Source organism: Oryzias latipes, chromosome 3 (assembly GCF_053564925.1).
Source record: "Oryzias latipes strain Hd-rR chromosome 3, Olatipes_Hd-rR_3.1".
Taxonomy (NCBI): Eukaryota; Metazoa; Chordata; class Actinopteri; order Beloniformes; family Adrianichthyidae; genus Oryzias; species Oryzias latipes.
The window spans coordinates 13,930,959-13,952,754 of NC_136239.1; the positions used below are offsets into that span (position 1 = coordinate 13,930,959).

At 40.3% G+C, this 21,796-nt stretch overlaps 1 protein-coding gene and 1 non-coding gene across 5 annotated transcripts; one reads left to right on the forward strand and one right to left on the reverse strand.

Annotated features, from left to right (window-relative positions):
• Positions 1 to 2,314: 2,314 nt before the first annotated feature.
• LOC110017189 (uncharacterized) lies at positions 2,315 to 6,813 on the reverse strand. The gene is made up of 3 exons (XR_013654803.1): positions 6,391 to 6,813; positions 3,167 to 3,320; positions 2,315 to 3,042 (listed from the first exon to the last, which is right to left on the reverse strand). It is a non-coding gene; the product is annotated as an uncharacterized LOC110017189 (transcript).
• Positions 6,814 to 8,253: 1,440 nt separating this feature from the next.
• On the forward strand, positions 8,254 to 20,616 carry LOC100049325 (cytoplasmic polyadenylation element-binding protein 1). Of its 4 annotated transcripts, none has more exons than XM_011487761.3 (12): positions 8,254 to 8,454; positions 8,639 to 8,813; positions 11,346 to 11,567; positions 12,563 to 12,792; positions 13,054 to 13,303; positions 13,370 to 13,483; positions 13,569 to 13,673; positions 15,174 to 15,310; positions 16,661 to 16,859; positions 16,933 to 17,027; positions 17,132 to 17,212; positions 19,220 to 20,616. In XM_011487761.3, exons 1-12 carry the CDS (start codon positions 8,440 to 8,442, stop codon positions 19,328 to 19,330), a joined length of 1,734 nt encoding a protein of 577 aa, XP_011486063.1. In that variant the 5' UTR covers positions 8,254 to 8,439; the 3' UTR covers positions 19,331 to 20,616. The 4 variants fall into 4 exon arrangements, with proteins under 4 accessions (XP_011486063.1, XP_020567741.1, XP_078800335.1 ...); XM_020712082.3 differs by having other exon boundaries at positions 13,569 to 13,658; XM_078944209.1 differs by lacking the exons at positions 8,254 to 8,454; positions 8,639 to 8,813 and adding an exon at positions 10,868 to 11,159 and having other exon boundaries at positions 13,569 to 13,658.
• The last annotated feature ends 1,180 nt before the right edge of the window (positions 20,617 to 21,796 follow it).

The window sequence follows — 21,796 nt, forward strand, 5'->3', positions numbered from 1 at the left end:
AACCAGGATTCAATCTACCATCCATTCATCTTCAGAACCTGCTTAACCCTTGTGCTATCCTGTGACCCCACCCATTGATGTGTTATCCCTACCATGATAAAGGTGGAGAGGAATTCATGGAAACCAGTGAAGATCACAAATCATTGAAGAAAAAAGGTTCAGCGCCCTGTCTTGTGGGGTCTAGATGACCCAACTCCCAATGTTGAAGTGCCTAGGATAGCACAAGGGTTACTATGGGTTTCGGGTTGCTGAAGACAACCCAGCTACTACTGGATGACGGCGTGGTACACCTCGGTCTGTTGCAGAACTGCACACTCTTATACACATATCTAGAGGTAATTTAGAGTCACCAATTAACCCAGAGGTGGGCACTGAGGGCCGCATTCCTGCATGTTTTCCAGCATACCCTGCTCTGGCATGTTCTAATTGGCTGGACACACCTGAACCAGGTAATCAGCCATGAGTAGGGCAAGACTATCTGGAAATCATGCAGACACACCGGCCCTCGAGGCCTGGAATTGCCCACCCCTGAATTAACCTATGAAGCATGTCAATGGACTGTAGGAGGAAGCCACAGTGCCCATAGAAAATCCACACGCGCTCGAGGAGAACATGCAATCTCTGCAGAGAAAGGTCCCAGCCGGGATTTGAACCAGCGCCTTCCTTTCACTATGAGACAAGAGCGCTAACCACAGCAACACAACCACCCGAAATTTTAAGCAATTAAATTATTTTAACCAAACCAGTGTCTTAGATTCAATCACTGTGCTGAAATGGTTCCTGTCAGGTTGATGAGGATCTCAGGGGCCAACACTGACACAAAAAAAAGCAATCAGTCCTGGTTTTGTTGGGCCCCAGTGCATCCTTTGACACAGTAGGCCCCTTGATTCTTCTAAAGGGACTCCAAGGCTTGGTTGGAATAACTGGATTTCATCTTAATTTACAAAAAGACATTATTTGTTCATCACAAAGGGACAGATTGATGGGGGGGGGGGGGGGGTCTCCAGGTCCTTTTCTTGGTTATAACCCTTGTGCTATCCTATGACCCCACCCTTACATTGACGTCTTATACCTACCATGACAAAGGTGGATAAAGGTGGAAAGATTTCATGTAATCCATGGCCACCAGTGAGATTCACAAATCATTGAAGAAAAAAGGTTCAGAGCACTGTCTAGTGGGTCTAGATGACCCAACTCCCAATGTTAAGTGCCTAGATAGCACAAGGGTTAAACTTTTTCAATCTTTACATGGTACCACTTGGTAACACCATCAGAAGGTGCAGCATACATTTCAATGGGTTAACATGACCTTTATGTTCTTTATTTACGGCAATGTTCAAAAAATTGGAGAAAATTACATTTTTAAACACAAACTCCAAAACCTTTCTACAACTGCTATGATGTTATGAATAGACCCTTTGTTTAAAAAAAAAAGACCCAGTCAACTGAAAACTGTTTTAACGTGTTCTTGTGGCATTTTCCTCATAATGGAAGATATATATAAAGAAAACTAAGGTGGAAGCAGCTTTTCTGAGTGTTTCTTTATACAAATCGTGGGCGAGTCACAATTTCCCTGCTCTGCTCCATTCTGATGCATCCACTTGCAGACAAATACATCCATGTACATCTTTGTTTTCCTCGTCTGAGCTGGAATCTGGATCAAAACTGTACGGCTGGACAGATAGAATTTGTTCCAGACTCATAGTCCAATCAATATAAAAGGAGTACACAGACCCACTTCATTAAAAAAAGCAGTGTCAAGAATACAAAAGCAGTATACAAAAAATTTCAAATATTTATAAAAAATACATTTAAAAAAATAATACAAAAAAATAAAAAGATTAAAAACATTACTTATACAAACCACACCATAAGCATTAGTTACAAGGACAAATAATAAGAGTCCCTCCAGTGTTTCCATACATTTGACTGGAACCGTATAGCAATAAGTCCAAAGTTACTAATAACCAAGATGAGCGTTTTCTCTGAAGCATTTAGCCTGCAGATAAACCTGAACATGAGTGAGTGCATGCAAGCCCAGAGAGTGTTAATTCGGAGAGAAACAAACGGCTGTACGCCACCTTCAGCTTTCTCATACTGACACTTTTATAGTTTGCCCAAAGATGAGCTGTATACAGAGTACAAAATACTTTTAAGAACTCCACCATGACTCCTTCTGATGGAGCGCAGCAGGGAGACTTTAACCTACCCATGGCAGTTGCTGTGTCACAAACCTGAGCTTTTTCAAACCGAGGGTCTTTATCTGCTCCTGGTTAATCACATTTTGAATAGAAAAAATACTCAGAAACGCAAGTTTTATCTGAAATTCTTTTATAAATGTCCTCCATCAGCAGAAAAATGCTACAAGAACATGTTAAAAACACCATTTTCATTGGAGTGGATCTTTAAAAACATTAACAGTATTATTTATCTTCAGATAAATCCAAAAAAATTTATGAACAAAAGAGAAATATGATGTGCTCAGAAGTCACTCTCCAGCCATGCTTCCGTTGGGTTCAAGTACAGCATATTCCAGAAGGACCGTCTCTGTGGGGCTGAAGAGAGTCGGGTGTGAATGACGGTGGTAGAGGAAGCCCTAGAGGAGATCTTGATGCTTCTTACTGTTGAGGAGAATCGGTGTGCCTTTGTCTTTTTCTTGCATTTTCAAAGCATTTTAAAATGTCAAACTTTGTTTCTTCCCTTGTTATTCTGTCCATCCTGTTCAGCAGTGGCACGAGGCTCATAGCAAAGTAGTAGCACTCGTCAAGGTCACTTTCGGGGAAACTCTGCTTTGGGACTGGCTCTTCTAGAAGAGCCATCAAGTTGTCTACAATAGTAGAGTGTTGTCTTTTTTGTGACCTTTTCGCCTGTGTTGCTTTTTGTGGAGGTGGTGTGCTTATGCTCGCAACTTCTCCAGAAGTCCCTGGTTCCGAATCTTCAACTTTAATGTGTATCGACTGGTAATCCATTTCCTCCAGGGATGTGGGAGTCCCCGGTTGACTCCTGCTCTGATCCACAGCTTTTTCTGAATTGGTTTTAGAGCTGATAGGATGTAAGATATGTGCACAAAAACCTACTTAGTTAAACAGTTTAATACCATGTTCTGTTTTAATTTACAACTTCATTTCATGGCGTCCTAGCTTGGAATTATTTAAGACTATATTACCTCCTGTGTTGCAGGTGGGGCAGAATGAAAGATATAATGTCTTTGTATTTCCATTCCGTTTGTGAAGCCCCCCCCGGTCCACTTGGCATCGACTTTTTTTGGTTTCTGACGAAGCTATCTCGTAGAACCCTCCATCTTGTTTTGCAGGTGTCAGCTGAAAGATAAAGAACATTGTTAAATGTTGTGTTTGCTTCCTAGATATTTGGCTTCTGGAGATTCACTGCTCTGCCTGGCTTTGCCAAACCGCCTTCAACGTGGTATTTTCAGCCGTTGTGGAGTCGTTCATACCATCTCAGGAAACCTGGGTAGAAATTGACAGGGCTTCTGGGAAAATTGGATTTTGCCTTAGTGCATCCGCGTAACAAATGCGCCACAAAAGCCAGCCAATCACAGACATGCGACCTGTCTGTAACGTGGAGGCCTGCTCTGTTTTGAGAGCAGGAGAGGAAGTTTCTCTCGAGTGAAAATTGTTTTGATTGCACGGATCTTTTAAATTTCAAGTGCATTTTTTTGTTTCAGGTGCACAATAATTTTTCGGACACACAAATTTATTATGCTAAAAACAGTGAGTGTTGCGCTAGGAATAATGGCACAAAAGTCACTCCATACCATAATAGTTTTCCACATAGTAAGGTGGCCCTGAAGTGCAAATCATTCAACAAATCACTCAATACAGAAACATTGTAAAGATCACAACGAAAATAAAAAAATAAAAAAAAGAAAGCAAATGTTACACATCAGCATTACATTTGAAAAAAAATAAACTAAATTTCAGAAACCAAAAAGTAAAAAACAAAATTGAAAACTAAGTTTACAACACAAAATAAAAAAAATTAAAAACATTTCTGAAAATAAAATGGAATGTTTGCAAAATGTAACAGAATGAGAAACTGGAAAACATAGGTACTTTGAATCATTTGTTGTTTTCAACTTAAAATCAAAAATGAAAAAACTAAAAACCAACAGCTTTATTTGATCATCAACTTATAAACTACTATAGAAAAACAAATTATTTTGTGATTTTCCCGCTGCACCACTAAGGCTCATAACATCATCAAGGACGGTTCACACCCCGGCTCAGACCTGTTCACCCTGCTGCCCTCTGGGAGGCGCTACAGAGGCATCAGAAGCAAAACCAACAGACTAAAAAACAGCTTCTTTCCAAAGGCAAAGATAAAATCCAAATTCCTGTTTACATAACTCTGTCCACCTCTTGCACTTCTGACATGTTTACACACAATTTTCATACGCAATTTTGCACAATTATTTCGGCACTCTTCATTACAGTTTACAGTTTATATTTGCACACTTGTACACACTGTTTGTTTCTTTTATTTTATTGTATTACGATGTTGTTTTTTTTCCCCTTCCTTGCTGTTCTTGCACTGATGGTCTGCGGTTTTGGCCTCATGCTAGCAGTCCTCATCATTGCTAGCGGTTCTCATCATTTTCCAGGTAAGAGTCAATTCTATGAGCTTTTCTTTTTCCAGTCACATGTCTCTGAGGAGGTATGCTAGAAGTGATACTTTAATAAGATAATTGTTGCTATTTTAAACTCTCACATGCGCAAACGGAACCCAAAGGAGACTTGAACTGTTTTGACACAATTTGCAATTCCCAATGGCTAAAATATATTTAAGATTAAAATCAGTTAACAGGTTATCATCTGAAAACAATATCATTAAAGTAAATTGTAGATTTTGGAACCATATACATAAACTGACACATAAAGTGATGAACTTCAAAAGTACATAAAAAATTATGTTGAGTTAAAATGGAAGTGCTTGACAGGAATAAAATGTTAAAGCAAACCTGATCAGCAGCAACATGAATGTTTAAAATATTTGAGAAAGCTGACTGTAGTTTTGGCATAAATGGAACCCCGTAGAAACACAAAACATATTTTGACACACATGATGATGAAACCCAATGAGTTATATCACTAGAGGAGACACGCCCGCTTTAGAAGCCTGGCCGACGGTGGCGGAGCGCGACGCCATCTTGGTGAGGTCGACGACGCCCACTTGACATTGATTTCCATTGATTTTAGTGGTGTCTAGGTAGCTTTTATAAACTGTATATATTTTTAGATTTAAATATATTTATACATATATATAAATATATTATATTTTATGTATATAATATATATATACATACATCATTTGTTGTTGTTAAAGAAGAGAAACAGTCAGCCTTAAAAGCTCAAACTTGAATGAAAATGCATTGTTGCAGGACTTCTTACAAATAAAAAATTATTAGAAAGAATTTTTAAAATTAATTTCTAAACATTTAGAAGTGTTAGACTTCTTTGACATGCAATTTAAATTATTTAGAAAAACCCAACAATAAGTCAATAATAATAATAATATTAATAAATCAATCGTAAGTCAATACAAACAATAAATAATAAATAAATAATAAGTCAATAAATAATAAAAAACATTATATTATTATTATTATTAACAATAATAATAATAATAATCAAAAGAAGTCAAAAAGTGAACAATAGATTTACCCTAAAAAAACAATCTGGCCTCTTATCAAAATCTGTTTCCACAAATGTTTTGAACAGCCAGACTGTATTTCTAGTTGGTACCACAGTGATCCATCTGGGTTAACTCTTTTGATAGCCAAGATCCACTTTTTCCTGAAGTCTGAGTCCATTGGAAACCTGACTCAGTCACTGAGTCAGAAATGTATAAATCTGTATAAATAGCCTAGTATGCTGTATAAAGGTTTAGCAAAATAAAATGTACATTTATATTGACAGCAAAATAAATGTACATCATGCAGCATGTTGATAACAGCCCTGCAGCATCATGCATGTCAACAGGTGTTCTATTAATGAAGCCCCTGCAGCCTTAAAAGAAAAAAAATTAAAATACTTACCTGTGAAATGATATACCTTCCTCCTTCATGGACTCATTTTTCTGATTTTGGCAGTTGAAACCCGCACGATGAACTGGCATTATGCAAAAAATGTGTTCACATGCATTCACTGCAGCAGTAACTTGACCTCACCAAGATGGCGGTGCTCTCCTCCCATGAGGAACCACGTGATGTCTCCTCTAGTGATATAACTCATTGATGAAACCACATAGCTTCAGTTCAGGGGATCGTTTACAGCAGTTTTGGATGACTTGAAGATACAAAGCTAGTTAAAGCCCTACGACCTAAGTGTTACACCAATAATTTAAATGATTGAAATAAGAGATTTTACTCACCATCAATATCCATGACGTTGGCAATCAGGCCCCATGCCCTCTCCTTCCTCACTGAGTCCTTGTAAAATAGATGTTTTGTGTCATAAAGGATGTTGTGTTTTTGTACTTCTAAAATTAAACGTTCGTCGTCCATTGTTGGTGTTTTCCGCGGTGGTACTAGGCGCGTTATGGTTATTGCGTGGTCACTTTCCCTTAAACATAACACAACATTTTATAAAGCTTTATTTTGACAGTACAACGGAACTCCTAACGCCTGATATGTACTAGTCCGTCTGCAGTGCGTCAACACTGCGTTGCGTTGCCACAAAATAACAGAACGTTCACTAAATCAATAGAAGTGATGTTTACGTCGCCTCCATCATGTCTGCGTCTGACTTCCGTCCGCCACGCAACGCAAGCTTTACGCAGGGAGTTCTATTTCCTGTCCGTCGACGCGCCAATTTCATGGTAAAAAGCCAGAGAAACAGCAAACACATCCGGCTATCAAAATAAAAGGCTTCCGTTGTACTTTCACAATAAAGATTTATGAGAAATATCAGACGCACCTTAGACAAACCGGTGTAAATCCAGCGTTGGTCCGGTTAAATCAGGCATTTTTCAGGCATAAAAACAAAAACCTAATTCGAGGAATTTGGGTCTCTTCTGCAGAACAGCCTCCCTGCGGGATCTGAGAACTTCATCTGGAGTTGAGGAATTTAAAAAGAAGACCCACCTTTTTAACTTGTCATTTAAAAATAAATGTTCTAATTTATTACTATTTGCATTTTATTTACCTGCATACTGGTAGTTCATTTCTGTTTTCAAAAAGACTGTTTAAGAATCATGATCTCTGCTTCTACATTTTTTTTGATGATGCACTCCCTGATATGCACAAAACAGAAAAAAAACTACAAGAAAATAAACATTGTAAAGAGAAAAAAGCATTAAAAACAATAAAACAAAAAATTAAACAAGTCCAGTTTGTTTATGAAAAACAGCATCCTATGACTTATTAAACTACAAAAAGTTTCCATGTTTTCTCTTTCTTTTTCTTTAGAAGAAAAAAAACACTAGTGAAATTAGACACCAACCACAAAGATAAGTCGTTCTTTGCTTTTTTAGTTAATGTTAATGTATATATATATATATATATATATATATATATATATATATATATATATATATATATATATATATATATATATATATACATATACATATATATATATATATATATATATATATATATATATATATATATATATATATATATATATATATATATATATATATATATATATATATATATATATATATATATATATATATATACATATATATATATATATATACATATATATATATATATATATATATATACATATATATATATATATATGTGTGTGTGTGTGTGTGTATATATATATATATATGTGTGTGTGTATATATATATACACACACACACACATAAAAAAGTCATTCTCAGTGACTGCTGCTGGGTTCATAGTCAATGTTTGGGTTTGAGAAGTCTCGCTTAAGTACTGTTGTTTTGGGGGAGTCTGGAAAAAAATATTTCGAGGATCTAATTAAATAATTTAATTATTATGAAAAATGTTTGTTAAAGTCATTTCTGAGGATTTGTATAGCGTAACGACAATATTTAAAGTGAGTCCTGAAGTGTCACAATGGACCATTGAGTGGTACATTCCATTTTAGAACCACTAGTAAAGAAAATGCCCTTTTTTAAATAAATATATAACCTTTTTTCCCCTTCTAAAATAGCGTGCTATTGTTAGTTACCTTTTTAAACCATACATATCATATTTCTTTCAAACAAAGCGGTTTTAAGGGTAAAACATAAAGATTTTACTTTTCTAGAGTTTTGGACAAGCTCTGATCATGTGGGTCACGTGAGCAGACGACGGCCCTCGAGGCGCAGACATGAGTCGACCACACGTTTGTCACATCATGACTAATTAGTTTCAAGCAAACCTCATAAATGTGACTCTTTCCCTACAGGCAGGGGTCGTTATTATTGTGACACTTCTTTTTAGGCTTTCTGTCCACATTATGGCGTTTTCCTTGGTGAGTTGAAAATTAAATTAGTGAGGGAGTCCGTTAATTTTTTGGTTATAAAACACCGTTGGTATCGTCTCTATAAAACTAAATGACAACGTTTCTTTAACAAAATAAATATAATATTAAAAACTGTGTGCTAATGAGTGTTAGCTTAATTGGAGGTGAACTTTGGCCGCTCTTTTTCTCGCAGAGGAACGATGCCCGCAGGCCGGAGAACCCGGACACCGAGTCTCCTGCGCTGTCCACCTGCAGCAACGCGGACATCTTCCGCAGGATGAACTCCATCCTGGGAAACGCTCTGGACTTCACCGGAGTGTGCAGCACACCCAACAGTAGCAGCAAGCAGAAGCCAGACCTGCTATGTGGTGACTTGTTACATTTCTGTCTTCACACGCGGGACCGAGTTAACTTTGAATTACTAGCTTGTTGGTTGTCAGCTAGCTTAAGCAGTCAATGAAATGGTAACTTCTGTGACTTTTCATGGAACTGTGGCTTTTATATGAACTTAAACTCTGATTGGGTCACTTTGCTGTCCTAAAGGTCACGACCTAACAATTTACCACCACTGAATTTGGGACACTTTATATCCATAACTTCAAAGATCTTGTGCTTTGGAAAGCTAAATGTAGAAGTAACAACTCAAAATGTTTTTTTAACTAAATTTTAATTTAAATCTTTTTTTTTTTTTTTTTTTGTAATACAAATGTTCCAATAAATTAATCTTGCATGGGTAGCTCAGTTTACCTAATAATCATTTGAGTTTTTAAAAAATCTGTTTTCTGGGACATTTGGAAAATCAGACAGTTGGAGCAGAGTAAGGCTGCCCTCATTTCCCATCATCCCTTTGTGTACACACACACACACTAGCTTAAGCTGCTCACACCCCCAACTTAAAATTGGCGACGCAACAAAAATGGTGAGCAAAACTGGAGCTAACCAGCCACACAGTTTTGAGCCAGATGCCGGCTCGGACGTGGAAAAAAGACTTGAAAGCATCTCGTCATCTGCAAGTGGACTCATCAGAACGGAGCTAAGCAGGGAGCTTGTGGCCTGCCGATTTTTAGCACCTACATCACTGCTTCAGGCTTTGTCCCACAGTATTTACGTCGTCTGCTCCTGATTTAAAAACAAAAAATTGGAATGCATACTCAAAAGGTTGTTTTTGAGAAATGCCTTTTACACGTTAAACAGTTTTAATTGGAATTTGGGCAGCAAAGTTGTGTTTAGTTACCTATTGTAAAGGCCCAACAGTTTTTAAAAAAAATATAAAACATGTTTTTTGTGGCATTTTTCTAATGGACATGTATAAAGTAAATTCAGCTTAAATGGCATTTCCAAGTGTTATTGAAATTGTAATGAAACGGGAGCAGAGCTGCACAAAGTGTATTTGTGACGTTGAAACTGCAATTAATGGACCACAAGTTTTCCACTTTGCCCAATTTCCTAACCTTCCTCCGAGCTGGCATCTGACTCGAAGCTGGACGGCTTCAATATTGCTCACCATCTTTGTCGCTGCACTGCTAATGTTGGGTTAGGGTTGTGAAGGGCTGTAAGCCAGTGGGAGAGGGCGTAAATGTGTGGCAGGAAGTGGGGTCCCACCTACAACTTGGAGGCGAATTTCTAATTAACTCTTGCTTTACTCTGCAAAAATTGTCAAAACTTTTTTTCTTGTCCCAGAAATGGCATAATTAAAATATCACTGAACACTTAATATCACTGAACACTTAAAATAAATCAAGACATTTCAAGGCACTCAAGTGTTTTGCCTCATGGTCTGTTAAATCTCTCACCTTTTCGTTTATCACTTGCCTTGCCAACAGCTGATTCATGCTGCATCAATAGTCTGCAGCATTGCACCAGTTTTAAACGGCCATTTCTTCCTTTCTTACTCGGTGGGAATTGCCAGGAAAAGCTCAGCATTGTTTTTGCATAACTTTTTTTTTTCTCTTCTCTAGAATAACCTTTTCTTTAAAACATAGTTGCACAATATTTTCCCTCTTCATCAGCATCATGAATCAGAAGTGTAAATCTGTTAGTTTTTTTTTTTTTTTTGCTAACTGACCTAAACCTCTGCTGTGGCCTTTGCCCTCTCCAGCCCAGATTGAGTTGCTGAATCAGAGGTACGACTGGATGCTGGTAGCTTTCCAGTTGTGGGGAGAGGAGGAGCTGGCAGTGCAAAATAGCTCAAACCTCATCATCTGATCAGTCAGCTGCTCCTGCAAAAATGTGCTTAAATGCCAGTCTCCCTTTTTGTTTTAGAAACCTTTTTATGTCAGAAGTTTCAAACTGAAGTTATTAAAAAAATCCTACTTCTTTGGGTTTAAAATACTTTAGAGTCAAAGTCTGCTGAGTCACTCACTGCCAGACTTCCTCCCACCATTCTGTTGTAGTTCTGTCCCTCGACTCCCCCCCTCCCTCCAGTCGTGGTCTGCTCACTCAGAAAGCCAGAGCAGATACGGTAAGCAGCAGCTGCCACCACCGCTAACTGAGCCGCTGTGCACCCACCACAGAGGGACGTACTTCATTCAGCCGGCCGGCGCAACTGGAATTTTTCATTACTGAGTTGTTCAGCAAGGAGGTGGGGGTGGAGGGGGAGCTGATGTCATTAGCAGGGGCGTGCGAGTGCATCAGCAGCCATGTCACATGCTACTAGGTGGGTCAGTGATGCGAACAGGGATGCATGGCAGTTGCACCGGGCACAGAGGCAGCAGGTTAGCTCCACTGTTAGCAGAGCTGAGTGTTTTAAAGAGTTGGTTGTTTTTTTGTTTTGTTTGTTTTTAATCAGATGTGGCTTTGCAGATCTCATTCTGTCTGTCACCAGTGGGATACAAGTGTTGCTAACACTCTTTTTTTCCTTGTCTTTTACCATCGTTTGAATTGGATCTTGGCACCTGAAGAGTCTGAGCTGGCTGCAGTGGGCAGCAGGAGGATGCTTTTCCCCAACTGTGGGGGCATCCCCGGATCCCAGGATATGCCTCCATCCCGGGGCCAGTCGACTGTCACGGACCTGGGCCTTGGCCTCCAGTCTCTCCGTCTGTCCGGCTGGGACAGACCATGGAGCAGTCAGGAGACTGACACACATGCTCCCCCGTCTCAGCATCAGGCCGGCTCGCCCTCCAGTAAGTACTGGACTCTATTTGTTTTTGGGTACTGCAGGAAGAAATCTGGATCTGTTACTAATGTGGTTTGTGTTTCTGCTGTTGAGACTGGCCTTTCAGCATCATTTGCTGTAAAACTGATAATGAAAAAGCTGGCATGTTTCTGTAGAACGGTCATTAGCTTTGAAATTGGTCATGCCTGGATGGCTGCCATCTGTGTGGAAACAGGCTGCATCTTTGTCAGGAAGATGATGTGGCAGTTTTGCTTTGCTGCGCTCTCTAGCAAGCCAGTAAGAGTGCTTTCCCTTTCTTTAAACCCTATATATTGCTCTAAGCAAGTGTCACTTACTAATTATAATTGAGTTTTTGTTTTTTTTATTCAAACTTCATTCTTTTCCTGAAGTAGTCATGATAAGCTTTTACAGACTTGTCAAGATTCCACATATTAGAGGTTTATTCTCAGTTTCCTTGTCTAAGATGCTTTATAATAAACCAGGAAACTTAAAGGTTTGAATTCCGCCTCGGTCACTAAACTGCCTTATGAACTGCAGTTGAACAGGCCTTGAAGTTCATTACTACAAGGATAGACGTGTGGTTTCTGTGCTAGAGTTGTTGGATTACTAGCAGTGAATTTGCACAGATCAAGTGCAAAATTGGAAATGCTCCAGCTTTTGTCTGAATCCAGCTGACTCATAAAATGCCTTCTTCAAGCAGCAATTCTAGAACATTAGTTTGTGCTGCAGGTTTTCAGGTTTACTTGATCGATATAAATCCACCAATATCAATGACTCACTGTTAATTCAGCACAAACGGGTTTGACTTTTTTGTGCAAGGGTTTGGTATTTAGTTTAACACCAAATTGACTCTTAGATGCTACTGGATGATACACCTTTACCTTTTTGTAATAGTTTTAGAAACTTAAAATGTGTAGGGTAAAAAAACCTGCAGCTTTCCCATGTTTCTCAGTCCCTTGAAACTGCTCTTGCCTTTCAAAGACGTCTCTTCTTGTTCCTCAGTGCTCGGCATTCTGAACAGTCCCTTCAGCAGCATCCTTGAGAAGCCGTCGGGCTATTTGTCCCACGATTCTATGAGCATGACGGCCGACTTCCTGGAGAAGTTCCCTGGCATTGCACGCATGGCAAACCGACCAGACTGCAGCTCCCTTTTGGACTCTCGCTCCAGCAGTCCAGAAGACTCGGAGACCAGCGGCTTCAGCTCTGGTTCGGATCATCTCTGCGACATGCTGGTGAGCCTCATCCCGCTGTGTGCAGCTCAAGCGTTTATGGAATATTTGGCTAGATGTCATAGGTGTTTTGGCATCAGTGAAACTATCGGTTCACTGGTTCAAGCCTCGGTAACTGTTTATAGGTGGTAGCTCTGGATTAAGCAAGCCTGCTGTATTTGGGTAGAAAAATCTCAGAAGGCAAACATTTGCCTAAATGTTGATGGAGGCGTGGCCACCGTCTGGTTTTTTTTTGGTGAATATTCTCCACATTTGTCCTCTCAGTCGACCCTGAGGATTTCACCCCCGTTGCCCTACCTGGCATCAAATGTGCAGAAGGATTTACTTCGTCTGGGTTCCCGTCTGGACCCCCAGGAAACCAGCACTCCTCTCACTCCTCCATCCAGCTACGCCTCCTCCACTCTTTCACGCCGCTGGCGAGCTGGTTCTCCATGGCCCGGGTCAGACATGCTCGACCACTCGGACGAGGCTTTCAGCATTGAGAGGGAGGCGCGCCTGCACAGACAGGCTGCAGGTAAGCGCTTCTGTTTCCTGGAGTGAAAGTTTCATTTGATGTAATCCTGCGTCATGACCCCATCAGCTGTGAATGAGGCCACGTTCACCTGGAGCGGTCAGCTGCCTCCCAGAAACAACAAGGACCCTCTTTACTCTTGCAAGGTGTTTCTTGGTGGCGTGCCCTGGGACATCACAGAAGGTTTGGGGTGTAAGGCTACAGTTGTTGTTTGGGCGTAATGCCACCCCCCCTCACCACTATGCTCCTTTTTTTTTTTTTTTTTAAGCTGGTCTGATCAACACTTTCAGTGGATATGGTCCTCTGACAGTAGAGTGGCCGGGTAAGGATGGAAAACACCCTCGCTGCCCCCCCAAAGGTAATGTTGCTAAAGGTAACAACAATCTGGTAGGCCTAATTTTAATTTTTCCTTACTAGAGTAGAGCTGGGTGATCTGTAATTGTGGAGTTTACCTTGACTGATCTAAATTTGTCCACCATCATTTATTTTACGGGTTCAAAATACAATTTCATGTTCAACAAATTATCATGCATCTTTTTGTCAAACACAACCTTGAAGATGCTCTGTGCAGATCATTTTTGGAATAGTTTTTGAATGCTTCCAGGTTTCCCTTCACAGTTTTACTGAATTGGTACTTTTATTTTGAAATCAGTCATGTTTTTGTCACAGTAAAACTTTCATGGCTCAGATCACCCACTCTGTCCTGGGACATGGTGGCACAATGGTGAGTCTAACTCTTGGGCATAAGACACTTGGATAGTGATTGTGGTGTCAGAGGTTTGGCTTTCCACATCCTCTTCTATTCAGCTGAAGGGATCATGATTAAGCCCTGCTTTCTGTATGCAAGGATCAGTTATAATCCTTTATGTGCATTTGGTTGTGGAAGATTGGGGGGAAAATTAAGTATTTTAAAAATGTGGATTTGAAAATTGAGCTACAATCAAATTGATGCACAAAGTACAAAACAGAAAACTATGATTATCCTGCATTTATGGTTTCCTCAGTTTTTATCTACTATAACTTATTTTGCGCAATATTTGCAACTTCTAATGGTTTGTCAAAGCTTGTTAGGCTACGAAAAAGTGCAAGAACAGAATTTTCACATTAAGATGGAATAAAATTGAGCCTGAGCCACCTATAAACCCTCCCCTATAGCAAAATCATGTAGACGTCTTTACGTTACAAAGGTGTAATTTTAATTAAATTTGTCTGGCTGTGGTGATTGCAGAGGCTTGAAATTGTAGCTTGTTGATAGTCAGGAACTTGTTTCTATTTCTAGAAGTTTGTCTGCTGACTCTTCTCTCAGACGGAATTGCTGTTGCTGAGCCCCCCCCCCCCCACCAGAATAAACTTGTAATGAACGTCCTCTTGATCATTTAAACCACACGTGTCAAACTCTAGGCCTGTGGGCCTAATGTGGCCCGCCATGTCATTTAGGTTGGTGTTGAAGCTGGCCTCTAGCTAATTTCCCATCAGCCCTTTTGCTAGCTTACAGCATCTCAAAAACTCAAACTTGTGTTGGTGTAGCCAAAAAATCTGGTGTGCAGTATCAGAGCTATCCGGCCGCACAGTTTTGCACTACATTGCAGCTGAGATGAGGAAAGTGTAGACTTGCAAGGATCCTGCTTCAGAATTGTAGCAGAAAAGGAAGACTTTGGCCACAAACCAGAGCCTTTTCAAACCACGGCTTTTCATCTGCTCCTGATCAACACAATTTAAAGAAATACTCAGAAATGCAGTTTTAATAAATTTATTTTGTACCTGTCCTCCATGAGAACCTGTTAAAAACAGACTTTTCATTAGCGTGGGGCTTTACGTTAACCTGCAGTTTAAGACGGTTAATCATGATCTGAAGCAGTTTGTTTGTTTGCAGGTTACGTCTACCTGGTGTTTGAGAATGAGAAGTCTGTGCGCAGCTTGCTTCAGGCCTGCTCCCAGGATCCTTTTCACCCAGAGGACAACAGGGAGTACTACTTCAAGATGTCCAGCCGCAGAATGAGATGCAAGGATGTGAGTAACATGCAAAGCAACAATGCACTTCAGTGCCAGTTCATTTGGTGCTCAATTGATGCTTTTTTGGACTTTTATGGTAATGCACTCTGAACCAATTGTGTATTATGATGCATTTTCCCAAAGATGTCACCATTTGCCAAAGTTAAAACCTAATAAGCGTTTTACAAAAATTAAGAATTTGTTTTCTGGTGATGGAAACCTGGAGGATTTATAAAATCTAAACATGAATACCTTTTTCACATGAAAAATGGTTCAAACGCAATGCACTTTGGTCTAGATGTGCCTATATAGTATCAATGTACCCTAGTTTTCAGACTTCAAAATTCTGAAGGCTTCATCGCCTCATTGGAGAGCCGCTCACCGCATATTATGCACAGCGGGTTTGGTGCGTGGGAATTGCCCGTGGCAATAAATCCATATTTTAAATGGGTTTCTTGATACTGCCTGTTAAAGGCAGAGTTCCCTTTTTAGCAGGTGCAGGTTCCTCTTCTGTCCCTTGATTAGACAGTTTCCCCTTGTCAAAGCAACTTTCTAAAGAAGTTTGTTTTTTGCTCATTTTGGTTGTTTGGGTTTAATTTTAGCGGGATGTATCACGTGATGTTTGGTGTCGCGACTTTGACGTGCGTTAAGTGTGAAGGATGTAACGGAGAGAATCCGGTCACTGTTCAAAAAAAAACAATAAAATGGAAATTTTTCTTTCTGTGCGTACCGGTCCGCGGCCCGGTGGTTGGGGACCACTGCTCTAAAATGTCCACAAAGTAGTGAGGGAATTTGAACACAACCTGTCTTTGATCTTCAGTCCTTTTTTGACCTGAAATGAACTGCACAGTTCAGTGGAAACATGGCTGCTTCCTTTGTCTGCAATGTATGGTGTTTATTTTTACATGAAAGATGAAGAAATGAAAATTGTAATCTTATAACAACTTGTAAATAGTTATAAGATTACAATTTCTAGAAGAAACGTGTAAATTTAGATGTTTCTTCTAGAAACATCTAGAATGAAAATTTTAGGACGGCACATATATTTCTGGTGTCAAATATTTTTAGGACATGATGGCTCAAAACAATAAATTTAGTGGTTTTTTTTTTTTTTTTTTTTTTTTTAAAGTTTTAAAGTGGAAACAATTTGACATGTTTTTAGAGCAATGGGACAAAACAATAAATCAAGACTTAAGCGATTAGCTGGCTGATCAAAAAGCAAATGGCTCTTGAAAGAAGTGATATTCAGTTTTAGTCGTTTCAGAGTTATTGCTGGTCTTTTGTTGTGGTACCTGTATAAACAAACGTGTACTTGTGAAGAAAATGGCAGAAGTCTTTGCTGAACTGAAGCCTCCTCTGCACATCCAGGTGCAGGTGATTCCCTGGGTGATCTCTGACAGCAACTACGTGCGCTGCCCTGCCCAGCGTCTGGATCCCTGTAAGACTGTGTTTGTCGGCGCTCTGCACGGCATGTTGAACGCCGAGGCGCTGGCCAGCATCATGAATGACCTGTTCGGTGGAGTCATGTATGCTGGAATTGACACGGACAAGCACAAGTATCCTATAGGTGAGACTGTTTAGATGCCTTAGAGCGTGAAGCTGAAACGGGCCGGTATGGATTTGTCTTCTGTTGTGCACAGGCTCTGGACGCGTCACGTTCAACAATCAGCGCAGTTATCTGAAGGCTGTCTCTGCAGCATTTGTGGAGATTAAAACGCCCAAGTTTACAAAGAAGGTGAGACTTGTAGTTTTTCTATGATTTTTGGTCACCAGCATCTGCAGTTCTTTAGGTCATGGACTATGACACCTCCCCCCCACCTCCCCCCCGTGACTCCTCAGGTCCAGATTGACCCGTACCTGGAAGACTCCATGTGTCAGATTTGCCTTCGCCAACCTGGGCCTTTCTTCTGCAGAGACCAGGTCAGTTTCAGCCTTTTTCCAGATCAAACATGGAAGGTTCTCTGCTTTGGTTCTGGATACCCAGAGTGCAGTTAATGCATTAGATCCAGGAGAAAGAAGTGTTGCATTCTTAGTTTTTAAAAGCAGAGAATTTAAATGTTAGCGTTTTAGTGCATATAAATAGCTGAAGCTCCAAGCTTTCATTTAGATAATGAAAGCTCTGCACTCACTTTACAGAAGGGTCAACGTTTAAACCTGTCACTGCAGGCATGAGGTGAAGGGCTTTTGTTGCAGTAACACTCCTTTGCTTGAGTGGGGCAGTAAATGTGCTAAAGGAACAACGGATCAGTGAGATGATGCCAGGTCTACACAAATTATAACATTTTGGTTTGGTCCCAGTTCCTTCACTATTTGGTGCTCCCAATATACAGCCATGTCTGGATTATCGCTTTACTCAAACCTACGGTTGTGGGACCATGTAGTGCCCTAAAGTTTAAAAGCAATTTGAACGGCATGCTTAAAGGCCTGTTCACACCGGGACGAATTTCGCCGGCGATTTTCGCCGACATTTAACGCCTCGTGACTAAACAAAGGGCACCAATGAGAGTGTGCACACCGACGCGAAAAAACGCCACGCGCAAAAGGGTCAAAAAAAAAAACGCCTCGGGTTCATTTTTTTTTTTCAACGCAACGCGTCGAAATCTATTCGACCAATGAGAATGGCGCTTTTGCACACGTGTCTGGAGCTTCTGAAGTTACAGTAAAACACAACTTGGGGGCGCTCAAACACAAAACAGCCTTGCTGAGCACACATACCAGCGAAGAAGATAGACGCCAAGTAGCGTCTACGCTGCCGCAAAGAAATAATGACGGACATTCTAAAATATCCCCGAACCAAGCTCCAGTTGGAGCTACTGATGCTTGAAATATTCATGTTTTCTTTGTATGATTCTGACAAGCGTGTAAATACTTGCTCTCTTCTTCTGAGTGAAAAGCGACTTTAAGAATCGTAAAGTTGTGCAGCGCCACCTTGTGTACAGGAGTATTTCTGTTTACATTAAGCGCCATCTAATGTCAGGGAATGAAATTGCATGTTCGCTCGGCTCACCGTCAGCGAAAATCGCCTGGGTGTGAACACAAAAAACGTGGCGAAAAACGCTGGCGAATAACGCCTGGCGAATATTCGTCCCGTGTGTACGGGCCTTTATTACGTGTTGAACGTTTGTATTTTTAAACAGCAAATATGAAATGCTCCTTTATCTGAAGTAAAAACCAAATGAGCATTTTTAAGACTTTCTATGAATCAACTGTTGGTTCATAAATTTTATTTTTGCATGAAAACTGTTAAAATGCAATGCATTGTGGTCTATATTCAGCAATCTAGTGAGCATTGATGCACATTGGTTTTCTAAACCACTTGATTTATTGAATTGTAGAATTGGACAGCTTCACAAAATGGTGAACACACTACATTGTGCACAATGTAGGGAGTAGTGAAGGAATTCAGGCACAACCTAAAATTCCAAAATCCAGTGTCTGGAATTTCCCAGATGTCTTTGCAAAAACTGTGCATCAATGCTCATTAGATTCCCAAATGTGGATCACGGTTGCATTTGAATGATTTTAATCTGAACAAAATGTTTTGTTTTCTTTTTAAATCTAACTTTTCATCATCAGAACATGGTGGATTCATAAATGGACTTTGTAAAACATTAGCTTTTACTTGGGTAAGGCAGTGATGGTATATTTGCCATTTAAACACAAAAAGTGTTCATGATGTCCCACCTGCTTTTAAAAACCAGGGTACAAGATGGTTTCGATTTTAGTTCTTGGGTCTTTTTTTGTTTTTTTTGTGCAGAAAACCCAGTGTTGAACTGTTTTTAGGAAAGGGACATTGCTTATTTTCAATGTCATGCTCCTGGAAGCATGAGAAAGCATTCCATTCCATGTTAATGAATGAAAACTGTCAGATACCATGTAGATGGAGTAGCTTATGGCTGAAATCTGAGTGTTTCTGATCTGCCACAGGCCTGCTTCAAGTACTACTGCCGCTCCTGTTGGCACTGGCAGCACTCGATGGACATCTTGAGCAACCATCGGCCCCTCATGCGGAACCAGAAGAACAGGGACTCCAGCTAGAGCAGACGGAGGCTAAAGGGCCCGTAGAAGAGCCCCCTCCGTGGGGCGAGGCTGCCCGCCAAAGGAGAGCACATGTGCCGGCGAGCCCTCAGAGCGAGGGCACCGTGGCACTCCACCAGGCACTGGGGATATCACTGTAGGAAACGTTCACTTTTGCACTTGCTACATTTTTGCTGTTCACAGTGGCACTTCTGCACAGTGACCTTGTTGGGACGGACAAGGGGCCCTTCACCCTTTTGCATTTTCCCAGACTTGTGGCCAGACAGAATGATGGAAGCTTAAGGTTTAGAAGTGGATGAAAATGCCTTTTTTTTTTTCTTTTTTTCCTTTACATGTGTTGCATAGTAAAGAGCAATCACGCAAGTTTCATTGCCTTTCATTGGCAGACGCCATACAGTGCCTTTAAATTTATTTTTCCCCTCTTCCCTCCCTCCCCCCAGCTGGCATCTGTTTTTTTTCCTGTGCAAGCCAACTGGTGTTTCTTACTTTAGGGAGTTGAATGTTGGGCTTCATTTAACCAGTCGCATTTCAGACATTTTTACGCAGTTTTTTACTAATTTGTACACAAATGGTTTTAAGTCATGACATGAAAATTTTGAACCGAATTCTACCAGGTGGCTGTTTATGGAAACCCCCCTTTTATTTTTTTCCCTTAAACATTTTTCAGTAGCTCTTTTTTTTCCTTTTTAATTTGCCCTCCTAAATTTCAATTGAATGGGCACAAAATGTTGGATGTACTACTTTAAACTTGCTTTGTTGATCCAGCTCGATAGAATTTAACCGCTGCTGGATGTGCGAGCTGGTTCAGCCGTCGCTTTGGAGGAGACTGCTGAACCGGCTTGAGCTAAAGTGAATCCTGTGTACATAGTTTTTGATTTTGCACTTTTTAATTTCCACGTGTGGAGGTGGCGGTGGTTTTTAATCACTTTTGTACATCAGCAGGGGGCGCTCTCGTTCAAGCCGCTTCTTCCTGTTGGATGTAGGAACATCCACTATGCTGAATGATCTATCCAGAGCTTGAGTAGACCCCGAGATAAAAACAACCCTTTGCTTTCTTGACCCATTTAGCCTTCCTGTTCTGGTTGCAGATGTTTGCATACTGAGCTGTGTGCCAAAGACGACGCGTCTTTTCTTTCATTCGATTTGTCATGCTGAGCTCGTTGTCTTTTAGCCCAGCTGCTTTTTAGAGTTTTGAAAGTCTACCTCATTGTGGTCTGCCAAGTTTGCTGCTACCTAACAGTTGTGGAGTATGTTCAGATTGGGCACAATAAAGGTGTTTAAGCATTCATGGTGGTTTGAGGTCTCATTTGTTACAGCTTATTGCTCCATCTACTCTTAGATCCTAGAAAAGTTTTATTTTTTTAATCTGTCCACGGCATGCATTGAAAGTTTAAACCTCTTTCCTGGTGTTAAGCTTCAATAATTCAAATTGAGTATTTTTAAGCTCAGCACAAATCAACTTAACAGTACATGAGCAATGCCATTTCAGTCAAAACTGCACTTGAAAATCACTGAACAGTTTTTAAATGGATTTCCTGATGTGAAACTCTATCTAAACTTACTGAGTCACCGTTACAAGTTTGAACACAGTGGAGCAAAATAGAGGCAGTATGATGCTGCAAGTTGTTCACTTGAAGGTGAGATCTAATACGTTTTTAATTCTACTGTGGTTAATATGATTCGGTAAATTTTGCTTCATTTTTAACCCTTGTGCTATCCTAGGCACTTTAACATTGGGAGTTGGGTTATCTAGACCCCACAAGACAGCGCGCTGAACCTTTTTTCTTCAATGATTTGTGATCTTCACTGGTGTCCATGGATTACATGACATCTTTCCACCTTTGCCATGGTAGGGAGAACACGTCAAAGTAAGGGTGGGGTCATCTAAGATAGCACAACGGTTAAATCTTGGCGCGGCACCATGCAACAAATGGTTCGCTTTTATGAGAAAAGCGATCCAAATTGGAAAAAAAACAAGAATTAAGGACTTAAAAGTGGTTACTATTTCTATTTTGTAAGTGACCATGGTATAAGCAGGTTAATGGCCTTCAAAGTGTGCATTATCACTTAACGCAGTTAGCTGAAGCAACCGGTTCAGGCTTCCACGGTGTGCGTTAAAAAGTGATAATGCATACTTCGTCAGCCATTAACCCTTGTGCTGTCTTAGATGACCCCACCCTTCCATTGACGTGTTCTCCCTACCATGACAAAGGTGGATAAAGGTGGAAAGATGTCATGTAATCCATGGACACCAGTGAAGATCACAAATCATTGAAGAAAAAAGGTTCAGCGCGCTGTCTTGTGGGGTCTAGATAACCCAACTCCCAATAGTAAAGTCCCTAGGATAGCACAAGGGTTTAAAAAAACGCTTCTCAAAGCGCTTTTTTTCCCAACGTTTTTATCTTCAGAAGACAGTGGACTCATAAATAATCATCGCAAAACGCTCATTTTAACCCTTGTGCTATC

Excerpts from the sequence above, each read along its gene's own strand:
- LOC100049325 (XM_011487761.3), top strand. Across the intron at positions 15,311-16,660 it reads GCAGAATGAGATGCAAGGAT|GTGCAGGTGATTCCCTGGGT; the intron begins GTGAGTAACATG and ends CTGCACATCCAG. Across the intron at positions 17,028-17,131 it reads CGCCCAAGTTTACAAAGAAG|GTCCAGATTGACCCGTACCT; the intron begins GTGAGACTTGTA and ends GTGACTCCTCAG.